The sequence below is a fragment of the Micrasema longulum genome, unplaced genomic scaffold (assembly GCF_059751315.1).
Source record: "Micrasema longulum isolate JH-2025_06_02 unplaced genomic scaffold, ASM5975131v1 h1tg000526l, whole genome shotgun sequence".
Taxonomy (NCBI): Eukaryota; Metazoa; Arthropoda; class Insecta; order Trichoptera; family Brachycentridae; genus Micrasema; species Micrasema longulum.
In genome coordinates this window covers 137953-151505 of record NW_028277723.1, presented here as the reverse complement: position 1 = coordinate 151505, position 13553 = coordinate 137953, and the positions used below count along the sequence as shown (strand labels likewise).

Below are 13553 nucleotides of genomic sequence, written 5' to 3'. Positions count from 1 at the left end.
CACAAATGTAAGGTAAAAAAAATCAATCTGTTAATTTCTCTAAAATTTTATTGTGCACGCGGAAACATTGATTGACACAACAGATTAGATAAATAAAGGGTCATTTAAAAAGAGTAATTGAATTTATGAACTTTGCACTTAAAATATAAAACAAGTTTGTTTGACACAAAACGGATATTTTTATATCATGCTAAATAATATTTGATGTTTTAAAGATAATGTCATTCAAATGTCCCCTACGGCGTTGTTTAATCCGAGGTCTAATTTTCATTAGTTCTTTTATTAAATGAGCAAATTTGGGTAAAAAAAAATTCTACCCTGGCAACACTAACGAAATTTTCATTTTGTTTCTTCGACAATTTGACAGATGGAAAAATAATTCCATTTTTAAGTAATTCATTTGCTACTTTAACATTCGTTTGTAACACATAAAATGTGATGCCATCATGTTTATTTAAGATCCTAGCAGTATTTCTACACTTTAAAAGGACACAACACGGCATAATTGAATTTAAATCAGGAGTTGCGTACTGAGCGACGTCTACAAAGAAACTAATGGGGCAAAACGTAAACCTACTCATTTATGAGTAGTTAAGTTGTCTTCTGTTTGATGTGCGTATGCGGTTTCTGGACTATTCTTAATTCTATGGTATCTAGATATATGTGGTTTAGGTTAGGTTAGGAAAGTACACATAAAGAACTTGACTGTGAGAACAAAATGAGCCATAAAGTAATTTTGAAACACTACAACCTTTTTCACTACGTCATTGTTGTTAACCTAAGGTTAACCTTTGGGAGTCGCTTTATTATTTACCTTGCTTATAACATACGAGGTTTATATTTAAAAAAAAAGATTTTTCTGCAATGATTTTTTAAAAATTTATCTAAACTGTTGGAATCAAGAAGGATATACTAATGTGTGCCAATCAGAAACTTCTCAACATTTGCTCATGTGGAGAGGAAACCACTTAAAACTCTTCAGGAGAAGCCGGCCTTTTGGCAGCAGTCAACGGGCCTTCCATCCCACTAGAGGAATGTTCGGCATTTTTTCCCTAATTTGGTTTATTTTACCAATTGCCTGCACTATATTGACTATGTTAACCTAAGTGTGTTGAACTTAGGATAAACTTCAAGATTTTGAAATAGATTTTTTTTTTGTTTAAATACAAGTAATCCAAAGGAATTTTTTTTACCGCATTTCAATTACTGTTCTAGTGTTCTCTTTCTGAGCACTAAAAATCAATATAATATCATGTAGAAAGCTCAGAATAGGGGAATGAGGGCAATTTTGAGACGTGGCAGACATACGAAAATTCAACATATTTTGACGGCACTGAATACGCTTTTGGTAAAGTAAAGAGTCATTTTAAATACGTCAGTGTAATATTTGAATTAAAAAATAAATTTTTGGCCGAATACATGTTTTGTGATGTTCAGCTCAATAACGAAATTCATCGCTATCTTAGAAGGGAGGTGAAGGTTTTAGACTCCACAAAACAAGAATCCAGACAAGTAAAAAAACCTGTGTCATAAAATACTTAGGATGTTTAATGAGTTGCCAAAAGAGATTAAGGTTGCTGGGTCTATTGCATTGTTTCGTGAAATGGCAATGATTTTTTGTTAAAAACAAACATCCATATAGGTAGATAGGTCAACGGAAAGCGTCTGGATTTTATAACAATGTTTTGTTTTTGAAATTATTTTTGTAAACATATTTTTACTAGTTAAGGGTTAACTATGATTTCAGTAGACAGAGCTGACAGTCTCTTAAGGACAAGACAGATGCAAGAACTTGAACTGATAGATGTCTTTGTGTACCTCGGCTTGCTTATCTCCAACAACGGCAGTTGCAGACCTGAGATTGGTCGCAGGATTCAAATGGCCAAAGAAGCAATGAACCGTTTGGAGAAGATTTTGCGAGATCGAGGTACATCAATAAACACAAAAAAGCGGTTGATGGAAGCCCTGATATTCTCCGTTTTCCTATATGGGGCTGAAACGTGGACAATGCGTGCCTACGAGAGGAAGATGATCGATGCATTCAAGATGTGATGTTGGAGAAGGCTGCTGCGAGTGCCTTGGACAGCCAGAAGGACGAATGCAGCGATATTGGAAGAGCTCCATATTACAACTCGTCTATCAGTGGTGTGTTTGAGAAAGATATTGTCTTTCTTTGGACATATTGCTAGACGTGAGCCAGACAATCTAGAAAAGACAATAACGTCTGGCCGAGTTAAAGGTAGGAGAAGCTGGGGTAGAATCCCATATAGATGGACTGACCAAATAAAGGTAGCTACGAGGCTAAAATTTGATGAGTCAGTACGTCGGGCTGAGGACAGGCTGGAGTGGAAAAGACTAATCAGAAGTGTTCAAGGTGATCACGATCCTCAGCATCGAGGGACCGACTTGGAAGAAGAAGAGATCAAATATAATTTGTGCAACTATCTAAAATAAATACAACACAATAAAAATGGAAATTTCTTTCTGTACTTTCTGTAATAGAAAAAATAATAATGTAAGATTATGATGGGTTGGCTAGTTAGTACACAGCCCGAACAGCATTGAACAAAATTAAAAATCTTCCTCGTGACGATAAAAGTTTTTTAGCTTACATATTGTTGTGATACATGTAATTACGAAGGTGTAAACACTTTGAGCACCGGCCGAATACACATTGAATTTACTCTGTGTCCGGCCCATTTTTATGAATTTCATGCTTTGTGAAATGTTTCTTAAAAGTGTTGTAATTATGAAAATATTGGGTTAAATTAATTTAAACTTTTCACATTTATTTTTAACAATTCGATAAGTTATTTTTGTATGATAGTTTTGCCAACATCGGCCTTTATGGAGAGCCACATTGCAATGTTCGCACATATACAGGGTCTCACCCCTTTTATTGTGCTTTGTATCCCAGAGCCGTGTAAACACGTGATTATAATAACCACGCGTTGTGTCCCGGTCCCGTGTTTCCTCGTGGTTTACCAGCAGCAAAAAATACGAATGGGGCATATAATGCGCGGAGAAAAGTACAACTCGCTTCATTTATTTTTGAAGGGCAAGATTCACCGAGGGGCTGGAAGAAGACGGATGTCCTGGCTGCGAAATATACGAGACTGTGGAGCAAATATTCCGGGCAGCACAGAACAGAGAGACTTTTGCCAGAGTGATTGCCAACGTTGAGGATACCTGACAGGGCACTTAGAGAAGAGAATAATTTTTTAACATAGAAAATGAGGCACTTACGGGTTTGTGGGCGACAAAATAAACATTGACGAGTAAGGCAACATCGGCTTCGGTCCATTAGGGTTGGTTTCCTCTTCTTCTTTTTTAACTTCCTCTTTTTTCTTCCCCTGAAAAAAAAATCGGATCATTTGCCAACTGATTTCTACGACATTTCACAACACCTAGAAGTCGCATTTATGCACAAGTCTAAAGCATGTCCGAACCTAACAATTTTCTTCATTATATTAAAGAATGTTTTTTAAATATAATTCAATGATTTTTTTTCAATATTGCGTATAGTATATTGACGTATTTTTAATATTAATTTTGTTTGTACAAAATATTAAAAAAAATACTTGACAAGTGTGTCAAGTCAACCAATTTGAGTATTTATATATTTTTTTAAACTATTTACATAGACATTAATTCTTTGATTCGGTAATAAAAATGTAAAAAATTACTTTTTTGTTGCTAAAATATTGAAATTTCAAATGAATTATGTGTAAATACAGACACTACAAGCATTGATTAAAAATGAGAAAAGTCATTCAAGCCATCTGCTATACATACCATTTTTAGCTAGCATATTGCTAGAAATATACCATATGTAAGCCCATTTCTAGAAAAACATCATGAGTAAGCATATTTCTAGTAACGCACCAGAAATAAGCATATTTATAGAAATATACCAGAAGAACATTGCTAGAAATACATCAAAAGCATATTGCTAGAAATATACCTTAAGCATATTGCTAAAAACATATCATAAGCATTTTACTAGAAATATATCACGAGTAAGGATATTTCTAGAAACGCACTGTAAATAAGCATATTTTTAGAAATATACCGTGAGTATATTGCTAGAAATGTACCATATGTAAGTATATTTCTAGAAATGGATAAAAAGTAAGTACATTTCTAGAAATATACCTTAAGTAAAAACGTTGCTATAGATACATCATGTGATCATACTGCTAGAAACATAGCATATTAGCACATTGTAAGAAAAACACACCACCGAACCAACGAAAAATGAAATGATAGCAAAGTAATTTAAACATTCACAATAGAATTTTGATGAAGATTCGTCAATCTGTTCATTTGTTTGTCGAGAATTCTGTGAGGCTGGCACATGTTTTTTACACAGCATCAGTGTACATTTTAAAAGAAAGATTTGACTCAAACTCAAAGACGTTTTGTTTTAACATATTACAACAGAGATGAAAAACATTTTAGAGAAGGGAATATAGAAGTCTAGGCGTCCACAGGGCTTATGACCTGCCATTGGTTGGTTTACACGCTGCGTAACATTCACCATCTGCCTATATTTGAACATCTATATTCCTTTGATTCTTCCATCTGTTGACGTTTGTTAAGTTAAAAAGCTGAAACCTTTATTGTTGCGGTTGAGATTCATATGATTGAATTATTTCACCCACACTAGGCTATGCCTGAAAATATTTTTTTACCAGGTGGATTTATCAACAATTTTTTGAGTTTCTCTAATTTTTCGTAGACAATGACTGGACTTAACTCCCTAGGGAACAACAGAGATGAAAAACATTTTAGAGAATGAAATGTAGAAGTCTAGGCAACCGCAGGGCTTATGACCTGTCATTGGCTGATTTAAATGGTTTTGTTTTGCAAAATATCATTTTAATGGAACAGGTTAAAAATACGTAAAATTAGTATTTTCATGCATTTTTTACTACCCTGGCAACACTAACAAAATGTCCATTTTGTTTTCTTTGACAATCTGACAGACGGAAAAATAATTAAATTTTTAAGTAATGCATTTGCTACTTACAAATGCATTTGCTACTTGCACATGAAATATGATCCCATCTTGTTTCTTGTTTCTTTTTGATCCGAAGCAGTATATCTACACTTTAAAACGACACAACACGGCATGGTTTAATTTGCCGGGTTTTTTTTTTAAATCTTAACAAATAAGTAACATAAATAATTGTATTTTTGTTACCCGTGAAGCCGAAGCTTGTCTGCGGGTTATTTTACATTTTTTTTTAAATCGGGAGTTGCGTACTGAGCGACGTCTACAAAGAAACAAATGGGTCAAAACGTAAAACTACTCGTTTAAAAGTAGTTTAGTCGCCTTCTGGACTATTCTTAATTCTATGCCTTTTGCTTTATTTGTGTAGTACGGTAACACCAGAAGGGCCTCTGATTGAAATATTAATTATATCGATTTTAAGCACATTAAATTGAAACCGACCGTTGGCAGGTCGTAATGAGGAACTTCAGCCCTACGGGAAATTGGATACAAAAAATGTTTTCTTACGCGGGGTAAAAATAAGAGCATTAAATTGTAATGCAAAGTTTCTTGAAAATGTACAGAAAAGATAATAAAAAATATTTTGACAAAAACGCACTACTTTAAATGACGTCACTGGTTCATGTGAATCAACCTATGATCTCAGAGCTATGGAAAATTTCCGGTCTGCTTGTTACTTCTGGACCAATGGGAAGAACCGAATGAGAATAAGCGGAAATGAACCTCTGACGTTACACGCGGAGTTATTTCAGAAAAACAAAACTTTGAAAAATCGTAGCGCCGATAATACGATATATGAAAATAAAAAATATTTTTTTTTGACTTAGTTTAACAGTATATTAACAAAAATTTTTTTTTAAAAAAACCACTGAACTTCCTCATTGCGTGAATTCCAAAATCTCCATTTTACGTTCTCAAAAACGTTCGCCATTTCTGTCGTATGTAATATAAACCTGTCATCATGTTGAATTTTTTTGTAAAATAATGCACAAATTAATATAGCAATAAACAAAAAACAGCACCGTATGAAGCATACACCAGAAACCAAAACATAGAAAGCGTTTGAAAACTGCAAAATCATATAATGTACGAAAAATTAAATAATATTGTAAGATTTTTCAGTACTTGAGGTAAGTTAATGTACTAGAGACAAAATTTGCAGGTCTATTGATAAATACACATTTTTTAACATCGAGATTTTGAAAAATTGCTAATATATAATATCTATTTAATAGATATAAATATTTCGCTAAATTGAACTATTTTTAAAAATAGTAAGTCTAATTTCATTTTAAATACCACATTTTTTAAAATTATGTATTCATTTATCAATATTAGAAATTTGAATTTGTTCATTCTAGTGATGACTGTTTTCCAACATAATAGAAAAAATATTAACACGTTTTTTTTTATATACAGCGTTTTCTCTCAGTAATCCTCGACTCTGAAAACCTGTATAAAGTAAAATAGTAAAAGCGTCGGATGAAAATAAATACATTTGAAATATATCGCACTGGAGGGCCGATAACACTTCTGAACAAAAAAATATTTTTTTAAAATTTATATCCCTACAGAGATGAGGTAGAATTTTTTTTTCAAATTCAGGATTATGGATATTCGAGCGTTTACAGGGCTTATGACCTGTCATTGGCTAGGTTAAGTGGCCACTTTAAGTACTACAACATTCCCCATTCCGCTTATTAGCGAATATCCACACCGGTAACATTTTTGTATTTATGTTATGAATTTGAGAAACCATCCACAAGCGAGTTAGAGGGCCATCTATGTATTGATATTGATGTTAAGTATTTTAATTAAGCAGATTACTTTATTTTATGTAGTTGGGAGAAAATCCAGATTTGTACAAGTACACGTATCAAAAATAATGTTGTGTAAAAAAATAATTGTCAAGCTCTGACATCATTCCTGCTAATTTTTATGTAAAATGACTTCCTGAATCCGAATATAACCCCTGTTATCTCCCATCACCCGCCGTTTTCGAAGGACCTATTTTCATAACTTTTTGAAAATAATTTTATTGCCATGAATTTGATTTGGAGGGGTGAAAAGGATTATTCTAGCAGTATAGAATAAAAGAGGTGAAGTTATCAAAGAGCTGAATCGGCTGAACACTCTTCATCATTGGAAGGTCCAGGTAGTGCCTCAATGTCAGTGGTCGAAAAAAAAGGGGTAATTAAATTAGACAAAACAATTTCAATAAGATTTCTAACACGCAGTACAAATTACGAAATTTCCCAAAAAATTATGAAAAACGGAATATAAATGATTTGAAAAAAATGAACTACATTAAAAGTTCTTCTGAGGAAATCAATGATAGAGTGTTGTGATAGATTTCCAGTTTCCGGGAAGCCAACTCACCAATCAGAAGAACACTGACGGGAACTTGTGACGTCACCAGTGGAGTAATTTAAAAATTAAAAATCTTTAAAAAACCATAGCGCTGATCATACGATACACATTTTCTTAACTAAAGTTTTGAGTTTGCAAAAAATTTTGTTGACAGAGACTGGGTTTAAGCCCCTAGGAAGCTGTTAATATTTAAATTTATTAAAAAAAATAAAAATATTAGCGTTCTTATAATTTACCCAAATATTTCAATTTTGGTGGCCATTTTCAACGAGTTGTAAATAACTCACTATTAGAAAATGGAAATCAGATTGGGGTTCGAACCTCGGACCTCTGATCCGTGAGTCCAGAACACTAGCCACGAGACCACAACCCACTTCAAAATTAAATATTACAAGAGAGATGAAGAACAATTAGAGAAGGGAATATAGAAGCCTAGGTATCTACACGGCTGATGACCTGTCATTTGCTGGTTGTCAGTAACCATTCTGCCTATGTGAATGCATATTTTTTTTTAATTCTCTCATCTGTTGACGTCTGTAAAGTTCAGCTTTTTACCTTCATAAACATCAACAGATGAAAGAATGAAGGAATACAGATTTTTAAATACAGGCAAAATGGTGAATGTTACAGTGTGTAAAGCGGCCACCTAAACCAGCCTATGATAAGTCATAAGCCCTGTAGAAGATATTCCCTTCTGTAAAATGTTCATCATCTCCGTTGTAATATGTTAAACACACAATATTATTCTTTTTAAAACTGCTAAACTTCTTGATAGCGCTTTGAATCGCTTCTTTATCGACGTTATTTTCCGGATTTGGCCCCGTGCGTCATCTTTTTCTCTCAAATTTAAAAAGATGGCTTCGTGGAAAGCAATTTGCATCGAATGATGATGTTCAGTTGGAAACTGAAAGCTCTATGGTAGAGTTGCCAGAAACGTACTATGCGGACGGTTTAACAGAGCTGCGAATCACTGAGAGACACTGTATATATTCTTAATCCACAGTTTTGGGACACATTGCAGTTTTCATCAGAAACAGTGTTAAGGATGCAAAAATTAAACGATAAAAATATATAATCAAATCCACCCAAACACAGTACGATGAAATTATGATGTGACCCAAATTAAGTGTACTGTATCGTCGGCAGAAATTTGAGATGCAGAAAGGGACCATGTGTCAATTGTTTAAAAGAGGTGAGTTTGATGGTTGAGGGTTGGAGCTCCTACCCCAGTTGGGGATTGACAAAAGACACGAGGTCGCTGTTTAATGCGTATTTATTACATGACGAATAAGATACAGCACTTGGTTAAGTAGCACGGGCATAGCGGCGATGATGGGTTGAAGAGACTGCACTTGACCTACATGCTGAAACCGAGTCAGATTAAACTTTACTGGACTGGGCGTTGACTGCGCCCTGTGGTCTCTTTATAGGCCATGTTTCTTTGTTCTTCATATCTCCATGGCGGGGACGATGTTATTTTGAATTAATAAGGGTCGATGAAATACTGTCGAGTAAATAAACATATTTTAAATTTGCGCAAAAACGGTTCATCGCATTGGCCACACCCCAAATACATCAATATTCGGTTGAATTTTTACCTTCGGTTGTGACCGCTCAAATTTAAATAGAATATCTTCACGAATCTTCGCGTCACAATTTTCAAGGCCGAACATGTCGCATTTGGTTGAGAGGTATTTTTCAACAATTTCATTTTAAAAATTATGTATGAAAACATTTCTCGATAATATCCAAATTTTGAAAATAAAATTATTTTTTCTGAATCCGTTTCACATATTTATATTGGTATTCGTAGTATGTGATATTTCCATATTATTATTTGAATGAATGTAATTGATGGGACACTTGAAAATCTCACTTTTCACCTTTGAGCATTTGAAGACGAATTCAAGCCGAACTTCTCAATATCAATGACAGATTTTTTATTAAAATAGAAGTTTACAACAGTTGTAGAAAAAAACAAAATTGTAACTAGTGGATCAGAGTTTTGTAACTAGTGGGATTTTTTTTTATATGGGAGTTGCATTATTCTTTTACCTTGCTTGTTATGTACAAGGTTTATATTTACTTCAACGGGATAGTCATTTATTTGTTTACTTAAAAAATATATTCTATTTAATTTACTTCAATGAAAAACTTTGTTTAGTTATTTAGTTATTTTATGTAAGGATCGGTGGGATGTTTCGGCTATGACCTGTTTCAGGAGCTTCTCCGCATTTGTTTTGGTGACGAGGAAACCACAGAAAACTCGTCAGGAGAAGGGGGACCGTTGTAATTCGTCATCAGATCTTCCGATCCACTTGAAGAGTGTTCGGCATTTGGTGTCCTGCTATCATTGATACCTTTTATTGCATTTACTTTATCTGTCATGTACAATGTTACCTCTCTTGACAAGTCCTTATGACTAATTTCCAAGTACATGAACATCGTGTAAATCCTCATTTAGACTTCTGCATCGCGCTTCCAGTTGTATTCTCTGCAGACTAAAAAAGGGGCAATGCATCAGCAGATGGGAGACATCTTGGAGAGTAACATCATCGCATTAGCAAGTTTTGATCTCAGATATTTTGAATCTGTGTAAATAGCTCATAAATCCGCCAAGTCCTGTCAGGATTTGTGTAAGTTCGTATCGTGCACGCTGCAGTTTCCTGAATTTAAAAGCATGGTAAATAGATGAACTGGTGGGATTTGTAAATAGTAAATATGTGTGAAGTAATAGTCTCCATAAACAAAAAGTAAATATTGATTACGTTGAAAGTATTTTTGCATAGATTTAAAAAAAATACGTTTTGCTAGATAGGTAGGGGATACTGGAAATTCAAAATTTGTCTAATAAATAATGATTTTAATTTATTTTCTCTTCTCTCTCTTGAACAATTGACACTTTGTCCTTAACCTCTTTTCAAATTTCAGCCGGTGATGTGATTGCAAAAAATCAGTAATATAGGACGGTTAATATTAATGCATCAGTTGGAGAAAGTGCGTCTTGAGCTACGAAATGAAACGAAAACACCAATAAGTAAAATACTCGTCATATCAAAGGGGAAATAGCATTATCATAATCACTAGCAACACACGAACAAACTAAACCACTTTTCGACGCTTTCCACACTGAAACGAGCCAACTGCCACGCGTGCACTGTAAAGTAAGGATTAAAAGAAAATGACACAGATATGAATAAGGAGCTGGTTTGTTGTTTGGGTTACCTTACGATGGTGTACGGGGGAGGTTCCTCCGAGGTCTACTCGCAAGGGAGAGCCGTCGCCGACATGCAAGGCTTCCATTTCCTTCTCAAGTTCCTAGCCGTGCCCGACATTACCAGAGGTTTAGAAAGGGCTCGTGAGGGGCGAGGCAAAAACGACAAAGCTCACTGGGACAATTTACTTCGTTGTTTAATTTGCACCACGACAGGCCAAGAAGCCCAATTATGGTGGTCACCGAATACAGCACGGAACACCTAAGCTCGAGAAAACATACATTTTCACTATTGTTATCTCACCGGGAACGAATCCGGAACCCTCCATGTGTGAAGCTTATCTACCCACTGATGTTAAAGAATAATAAAACGTCACTATCTAACCGTTTGAGTTACTCCTTTTTCCTTCTTCTTTCCTTCCCGTCTCCTCTCCTCTCGCCTCTTCATAGTTTAATGTAATTTTTTTGTTAATTTTTGTTTTAAATTTTTGTATAAAATCATAAGATTCTGCTACCGAACGGTTTAGGTAGGAAGGAAGAAATTGCTTTAGGGCAATATGCCCGTCCTCATAAATAAAGAAATAGATAAACTTCATATTACCTATTACATGTGCTAATACTCATTTAAATTAGTTCTCGCCTTCCCTGACCGGGTCTTTAAAGACCCGAACTGAGTGAAGGTACGAGTATTTACCTCATACATACAATATTTTTGTATTTTAACAGTACGACTCTTTCTTCATTGACTGTATTTTTAACATATTACAGTCTTGACTCTGGGTTCTGCCTTTTTGGGGTTTCCCTGCTATTGCCTTAAATACCTTCATCTCTGACGTTCTGAGCAGTAATTTGGTTTTTCTATTTAGTTTTTTTATTAAATTTTTCTGTTTGATTTTTCGTATTTTTTATTTTCTCTCTATCTATCCTCGCCTCTATTGTATACACCATGATCGGTCTGACGATCTTAGTGAAAATTATTTCTGAATGCTTATTCTTCGTCTTCTTCTCGGTTAAGATCGATTAATTTGGTATCAGCTATAAGGTAACGCTTGAGACTTTGAATTTCAGCTGTTCTTCCTTCTCTTTGGTGGTCTTCCGGGCAGACGGCAAACGTCCGGGATTTCGCAGGCAATGGTATAGGGGATTTTGGAGCTGTCCATTAATGGAATTATTGACGTAATCTCTCCATAATCTATTTACTATGCACTTGGTATCGCAATTCCGTCTAACTTATTGACTCTGGATTCTGCCTCTTTGGGGTTTCCCTGCAATTGCCTCGAGTACTTTCATCTCTGACGTTCTGAGCAGTTATTTGGTTTTTCTATTTAGTTTTTCTACTCGGTTTTTCGGATTTTTTATTTTCTCTCTATCTATCCTCGCCTCTTCGCCTCTATTGTATACACCATGATCGGTCTGACACACGTTTTGTAAATAAGATTTATGTTTTCAATAATCATGTGTTCATTGTACCATACGACATTTTTTAAGCTTCCAGATGTTTACTAACTGAGATAGATGTGTTCTCATCATCACTATGGCGGCATCATCTGCATGGCATGTGATGTTAATGACCCTTATCTCCCTTAGTAAATTCACTTCTTTTTTTTTTGTTCTTAAAGGCGTTTTTTAAATATATTTATTCTGCTTGTGTAAGAAAGGGTTTTTGGCGTATATATTGTTGTGCTATATTTAGTTATAAAGGTGTTAAACTTGCTTTGTTTCTTTGTTGTTCTCAATATGTGTTATTTTTTAAATGTTAATATTATTTATTTCTCGAATTGAGTTGATGGAACTCCTGAGAATATTACTTAACGTATCATACTTGTAAAATACTTTGTGTTTTATGATTTATAAATAAAAAAAAATGAAAAAAAATAATTCTGATCTGATTTTTTTCTTGCGCATATAAAAAAAGCTTTTATCTAATATATTTTAGAGGTTATTTAGCATATATTTGAATGAAATCTGGGTCCCAAACTGACAATTATCTTCAAAGCTTTAAATTTAGTGAACTACGAGTATATTTAAAACTTTTCTTAAATATAATTTAAAAAGATGACAGTAATTCGCTTCAAAATGAAAAAAAAACCAGCCAAAAGCCAGCTCTGCTGTCGAATTAAAGTAAACTTTAAGTGAACTGATTATAAACTTAACTATTTACAGAATATCTAGAACAAAATGGTACATTAATCGCCAGATGAGATATTTATTTTCTAATATTTCGTATTAATAATAAATCTTACGTCACAAGAGTATCGTCATAAGGTACACATATAGGTCTTTCAAAAGCCTCGAATTAAAGTGACCTTTCCAGTTCATTAATTTGTCTTCAGTGAGCTTTGCTATTTTTGGGGTGATTTAAAATAATAAAACAGAAGCAGTAAAAATAATCCAAATGAATAGTTTTCAGAGTGCTGAAAACGACGAATTATTTACTGGCAGATTGCATGTAAGAAATGGTATTACATTATTGAAGTGAGTGCTTTGTATATTTTGTATTTGCAAATTGATATGCTATCTATTTAATTAAAAGCCATTGCACAGCACTATTATAAGGTATGGGTCAGGAATCAAACCCAATGCCATTATGTAAATTTTGTTGAAATCACTCTGAGGGCCATAAACATGTTCAAGTAATAAATATTGTTTTTGTCAAAATGGGCAAAACGGTTCGTTGTTTTATTTAAACTTAGACTATTGCTTCGCGTAATAGATATAAGTGGAGAAGTATTAAAATTAATAAAACAATTAAAACTTATGAAAACTATAAAGTCTAAGTCCCCGATTCAAATATTTTTTTATTGGAGCAAAATAAAATATTTAAGTTGTTGAATTGAGGCAACATGTCAGTGATGGCTCGGTATTTTATAGGCATAATACTCTTCAATAGCAAAAGTATTTGCCTCTTAACACTTTGTATCCCGGAGCCGTGTAAACACTTGATTATATAAA

The 13553-nt window shown here is 34.0% G+C and overlaps 1 protein-coding gene across 1 annotated transcript in view; it reads right to left on the bottom strand.

The window, feature by feature from the left end:
• The window catches only part of LOC148280848 (voltage-dependent calcium channel type A subunit alpha-1-like), a gene marked incomplete at its 3' end in the record, with an annotated part of 161573 nt that overhangs the window by 77795 nt on the left and 70225 nt on the right, over positions 1 to 13553 (bottom strand). The window contains exons 17-18 of the mRNA XM_088227692.1: positions 10613 to 10705; positions 3247 to 3353 (exon numbers count right to left, since the gene is read on the bottom strand). Coding sequence (XP_088083818.1) covers positions 3247 to 3353; positions 10613 to 10705 — 200 coding nt within the window. The remainder of the gene's footprint in view (positions 1 to 3246; positions 3354 to 10612; positions 10706 to 13553) is intronic.